The 6,607-nt window shown below is 33.7% G+C and overlaps 1 protein-coding gene across 4 annotated transcripts in view; it reads right to left on the reverse strand.

The window, feature by feature from the left end:
* SLC49A4 (solute carrier family 49 member 4) overlaps positions 1–6,607 on the reverse strand; it is a 92,893-nt gene that overhangs the window by 50,509 nt on the left and 35,777 nt on the right. For all 4 annotated transcript variants that reach the window (XR_003680972.2, XR_003680973.2, XM_024120307.3 and 1 more), the window contains exon 4: positions 1,642–1,771. Coding sequence is in view for 2 of the 4 variants with exons in the window: in XM_024120307.3 (XP_023976075.1) it covers positions 1,642–1,771 (130 nt within the window). In the remaining 2 variants the exon portion in view is untranslated. The remainder of the gene's footprint in view (positions 1–1,641; positions 1,772–6,607) is intronic.

Consider the following 6,607-nt stretch of genomic DNA (forward strand, 5'->3'; position numbering starts at 1 on the left):
GGCCCAGCGGCCATGGCTCACGGGCCCAGCCGCTCCGCGGCACGTGGGATCCTCCCAGACCAGGGCGCGAACCCGGCTCCCCTGCATCGGCAGGCGGACGCGCAACCACTGCGCCACCAGGGAAGCCCAAAAACTGTTTTAATTGTAAATTTAATGAAATCTAAATGCAGACCAAGTATTTCTAATGCAAATTTAGCATCTAAATTGAGATGTGCTGTAAGTATAAAATACACACTGGATTTCAAAGATTTTCTATGAATGAAAGAATGTAAAGTATCTCATTAATAATTCTGAATACTGATTACATGTTGAAATAATACTTGAGATATACTGAGTTAAATAAAATATGCTATTAAAATTAATTTTACCTGTTTCTTTCTACTTTTTAAAAATAAGGCTACTAGAAGATTTAAAATTACACATGTGGCTCCCATTATATTCCTATCGGACATTATTAATATATAGGATACAAAGATAGTTCTTGACCACAAGGAACTTACCATCTGGTGGGAGAGGAAGACTAGAAAAGAAAGAACTAACTAGGGAGAGTTGTTGATGAATCAATAAAAACTCATCACAACTGGAGAAAAAAAATCCAAAACATAAGTTCTAGTGGCCCAATTACAAATCATAATCATCAGAAATGGTCTATATATCCAAAGAATCAAATTCAGTACTGGGCCTTCAAGTATATGAAGCCTTCAAGCACAGAATTTAATCTAATTGCATTTAAGTTGTACCAATAAAATAAAGTAAAATTAGAAATTAAGTTTCTCAAAATATGATCCCACTGGAGGTTCAAGATGGTTTTAGGTGATATGTAAATAAACATTATTTATTTTATTCGCTTTGTATTAAATAGCACTTGTTTATTTTAATGTGTATCAAGAAATACATAATGAATAAATTTGCATATTAGGAAAAATATAATAAACACATAAAACACATGATTTCACAGATACTATTATATGATGTTTCCTTATAAAAGAAAATTATTTAAACAAAAGGTTTGATTTTAAAAATATGGGTGTTATATAGAGAAGGCAAAAACTATAGAGGTTTTTGCTTTGGGCAATTTTAATTTTTTTATTTCATTTTTTTTGTTTCTATTTTATTTTATTTAATTTTTTAACATCTTTATTGGAATATAATTGCTTTACAATGGTGTGTTAGTTTCTGCTGTATAACAAACTGAATCAGCTATACATATACATATATCCCCGTATCTCCTCCTTCTTGCATCTCCCTCCCACCCTCCCTATCTCACCACTCTATGGGGACACAAAGCACCGAGCTGATCTCCCTGTGCTATGCAGCTGCTTCCCACTAGCTATCTATTTTACATTTGGTACTGTATATATGTTAGTGCCACTCTCTCATTTCGTCCTAGCTTATCCTTTCCCCTCCTCGTGTCCTCAAGTCCATTCTCTACATCTGTGTCTTTATTCCTGTCCTGGGCAATTTTTAAAGATAGATTTCTGATAGGAAATCTCTCTAAAATATTTAACCAATATTTTATCAATTATTTACAACCTGATTAGTAGGTTGTTGAAAAACTACTATCTTAAATTATCTTAGATAAATGTGGAATTATCTTCAAGGTGCTAGTCAAAACCACTAAGTGGTTTTAAGTATATTTACCTTAATAATCTACAAAAGCTCCGCCGATAACTCAGCCGCTGGCTAGCTGCAGCAACACTGGGAGGAAGAGGAGGCCGCGGTGGGAAATAAGCTAGAGTTGCTGAAAATAGTAAGCAGACAACTCCAAACTCTGAAAAAAAAAAAAAAAAAAGTAAAATGTTAATCAGACAACACAAAAAGTTCAATATCCCAAGTATCTATCTAACAAATATTTATTGCGCATCAATGAAGCTTTAGCTATATAAAGATAAGCAAAATATAGTACGTGCCTAGCCAAAATAGCTCAGTATTGTGAGAAAGACTGATACATAAAAATATAACTTTTAGTAGGTAAGAAGTCATAAGGAAATAAGTATGGTAGACTTATGGTATAGTACACTACACAGAAAGAGGATTGAGGCAGTAAACAAATGTTACTCTGGAGAAAACACATTAAAAACCAACAGTACTATCTATAACAGAGATATTTAAACAGGTCTAGGATGACTGTCTAATAAGCATGGTCCTAAGAAATAAAGAATATAATAGAAAATTGGTAAGAACAGAATAGGAGAAGGTTTGTTTGATCAATGACAGGATATTCTAATGCACTGTGTAGGACAGACTCAATTTATAGGCTACATGGGAAATTGGAACAAAACAGGAAAGCATCCAAAAAAGAAAAAAAAAAGAAAGAAAGAAACCAGGAGACAGAGAGCAAAATTTAACAAACACGAGACTAGCTAATGTAGGCTATTAAACAATCAGAAGTAAAATCAACATCTGAACAATCTTAGTGTGGCACCATTATAGAAGGAAAGGTTCCTAGGAGTCCTGATCATTCCCTCCAGAGTTCTGGCACATGGAAACTCCAGCTTTTAACTGTGCCCAATTTAGTAGAAAAGCATGACTCTAGTAGAAAAGTCAGGAAGCCTTGGAGTATAGACCTATCCATGTCATTAATTAACTTATAAATTGAATGAATCCCTTACTCTTTCTGGGCCAATAAAGGAAACAGATTAAGTGATTTCTAGAGATCCTTTCAGTAGGATAATTCTAATTCTAGGGCTATATTCTTAGCAAAAGGTACAATATTTCTATAAGACACTTAACCACAGATAATGTCTTTATTCTTTGACAATCTGAGGAACAACAAGAAGTAAATGAATTGCTTTAATTTACAGTCCTTTTAATTATTAGTAACAATGAATGAGCATCTTCCATATGCTTATTGGCCATTTGTATTTCTTCTGTGATTGCCTTGTTTGTATTCTTTGCCCATCTTACTACTGGCATTTTTGTAAACAGCTTCACTGAGATATAATTCACATGACATATAATTCACACATTACAGTGCATAATTCAATGAATTTTACAACCATCACCACAATTAAAAAATTTTTTCATCATCCCCCAAAGAAACTCTGTATCCATTACCCCACAAATTTCCTAGCCCCAGGCAACCATTAATCTGCTTTCAATCTCTATGGATTTGAGTACTATGGACATTTCTAATAAATGGAATCATATAATATGTAGTCTTTTGTGACTGCCTTCTTTCACTTAATGTTTTCAAGATTCACCCATGTTGGAGCAGTACTTTATTTTTTGCCAAATAATATTCCATTGAATGGATATACCACATTTTTAAATCCACTTAGTTAATAGACATTTAGATTGTTTCTACTTTGGGGCTATTATGAATAATGCTACTACAAATATTTGTGTGCAAATTTCTGCATGGATGTATGTTTTCATCTCACTTAGGCATATACCTAGAAATGGAACTGGTGGGTCATATGGTAATCTATGTTTAACATTTTAAGGAACTGCCAACCTGTTTCCAAAGAGGCTGTACCATTTTATATTACTACCAGCAATGTATGAGGGTTCCAATTTCTCCACTTTCTCATCAACACTTGTTATTTTCCATTTTATTGATTATAGTCACCCTACTGGGCTGAAGTTTAACTCATTATGGTTTTGATTTGCATTTCCCTAATGACTAATGACAATGAGCAACTTTTCATGTGCTTCTTGGCCATTTGTGTATCTTCTTTGGAGAAATCTCTATTCGAGTCCTTTGCCCATCTTTTAATAGAATAGTTTGTCTTTTTGTTGTTGAATTGTAAGAATTTAAAAAAATATTCTGGATACAAGTTTCTTACCAGATATATGAATTGCAATTATTTTCTCCCATTCTATGGGTTGTCTTTTCACTTTGTTGATGGTGTATTTTGAAGCACAAGATTTTAATTTTAATGAAATCCTATTTTTCTATTTTTTCTTTTGCAATTTGTGCTCTCAGTGTCCTTTATAAAAAGGCTTCCCCTAACCCAAGGTCATGAAGGTTTACTCCTATGTTTTCTTCTAAGAGTTTATATAGTTTTAGTTCTCACATTTAGGTTTATGACCTATTTTGAATTAATTTTTATGTAGGGGGTAAGGAAGGGATTCAAATTGATTCTTTTGCATGTGCATATCCAGTTATTCCAATACCACTTGTTGAAAAGCCTATTCTTTCCCCATTGAATTGTCTTGTCACTGTTGTCAAAAGTCACTTGACTATAAATGTAATGGTTTATTTTTTGGAATCTCACTTTTGTTGATTTATATGTCTATCATTATGCCAGTACCATGCTGTCTTGATCAGTGTAGCTTTGTAGTAAGTTTTGAAACTGGAAATTATGAGTTCTCCAACTTTGTTCCTTTTCAAGGTTGTTTTGGCTATTCTGAGTCCCTTGCATTTCCATACAGATTTAAGATCAGCTTGCCAATTTCTGCAACAAAAGCAGCTGAATATTAATTGAGATTGCACTGAATTTGTAGATAAATGTGGGGAGTATTATCACCTTCACAATATTAAAACTTCTAACACATGAACAGGATGTCTTTCCATTTCTTTAGGTCTTCTTTAGTTTCTTTCAATAGTGCTCTATAGTCATCAGAGTGCAAGTTTTACACTTATATTGTTAATTTTATTCCTAAATATTTTATTCTTTTTGAGCCTATTGCAAATGCACTGTTTTCCTAATTACATGTTTGGATTGTTCATTGCAAATGTGTAGAAATACAGTTGATTTTTATATATTAATCTTGCACCCTAAAACTTGTTCTTTTAGATCTAATAGTTTTTTTTCTAGCTTACAGAGGATTTTCTATATTCAAGAACACGTCATTTTCAAGAGATAGCTTTACTTCCTTCTTTCTGATATAGATGCCTTTTACTTATTTTTCTTACTCAGTCATCCCGGTTAGAATCTCCAGCACAATGTTAAGTAGACACGGCAAGAGTGGACACCCTTGTCTTGTTCCTGATCTCAGGAGGGGATGCATTCAGTCTTTGACCATTAAATATGATCTTATTTATGGGTTTTTTGTAGATGCCCTAATATTATTAGGTTGAGGGAGCTCCTGTCTATTTCTAATTTGTTGGGTGTTTTTATTTTGAAAGGGTGCTGGATTTCCCAAATGCTTTTGTTTTTCATCTATTAAGATGATCACATAATTTTTCTCCTTCATTCTATTGATTTAACATATTACATTAGCTGAATTTTGAATGTTAAACCAAATTGCATTCCAGGAATAAATCCCATTGGCTGGTGGTGTATAATCCTTATTATGTTACTGGATTTGGTTTGCTAGTATTTTGTTGAGGACCTCTGGACCTATATATATTGGTGAAAAGTTTACTTATGATGTCTTTGTCTGAAATAATTTTAGTTTAAAAGTCATTAACCTCTGAAGATCATGATTCTAAGCAAAATATTTTTTAATGGAATGAAGGGTCATAGGACATTATCTCAGGGAGGCAAACTGGAAAATGCAAAAGCACTGAAGCAATAGCTGGAAGCTTTGAGTAGGGGTTTCTGCTTGACTGCATGGGAACCATAAGGCAGAGGATGTAGAGCATTAATACATGCCCAATAATGCCTAAAATCCAGTCATTTAAAATATATAATGATTGCTTAAGCTTTCAATAAAAAGAATGATATAACAAAAATAAACTTTAAAATTTATGTTTTACCTACTTTCAGTTTTATTTACTTATTTACTTTTACATTTCAACTTCTTTCTTTAAAAGGAGTGAGCTGTTGAGAAGTAAGAAGAACTACAATCCTGCAGCCTGTGGAACAAAAGCCACATTCACAAAAAGATTGACAAGATGAAAAGGCAGAGGGCTATGTACCAGATGAAGGCACAAGATAAAACCCCAGAAAAACAACTAAATGAAGTGGAGATAGGCAAACTTCCAGAAAAAGAATGCAGAATAATGATAGTGAAGATGATTCAGGACCTCAGAAAAAGAATGGAAGCAAAGATCGAGAAGATGCAAGAAATGTTTAACAAAGATCTAGAAGAATTAAAGAACAAACAAACATAGATGAACAATAGAATAACTGAAATGAAAACTACACTAGAAGGAATCAATAGCAAAATAACTGAGGCAGAAGAACGGATAAGTGACCTGGAAGACAGCATGGTGGAATTCACTGCTGCGGAACAGAGTAAAGAAAAAAGAATGAAAAGAAATGAAGACAACCTAAGAGATCTCTGGTACAACATTAAACGAAACAACGTTCGGCTTACAGGGGTCACAGAAGAATACAGAGAGAAAGGACCTAAGAAAATATTTGAAGAGATTATAGTTGAAAACTTCCCTAACATGGGAAAGGAAATAGCCACTCAAGTCCAGGAAGCACAGAGAGTCCCATACAGGATAAACCCAAGGAGATACATGCTGAGACACACAGTAATCAAATCAGCAAAAGTTAAAGACAAAGAAAAATTATTGAAAGCAGCAAGGGAAAAATGACAAATAACATACAAGGGAACTCCCATAAGGTTAAGAGCTGATTTCTCAGCAGAAACTGTACAAACCAGAAGAGAGCGTCATGATATACTTAAAGTGATGAAAGGGAAGAACCAACAACCAAGATTACTCTACCCAGCAAAGACCTCATTCAGATTCGATGTAGAAATCAAA

The sequence above is a fragment of the Physeter macrocephalus genome, chromosome 1 (genome assembly GCF_002837175.3).
Source record: "Physeter macrocephalus isolate SW-GA chromosome 1, ASM283717v5, whole genome shotgun sequence".
Taxonomy (NCBI): domain Eukaryota; kingdom Metazoa; phylum Chordata; class Mammalia; order Artiodactyla; family Physeteridae; genus Physeter; species Physeter macrocephalus.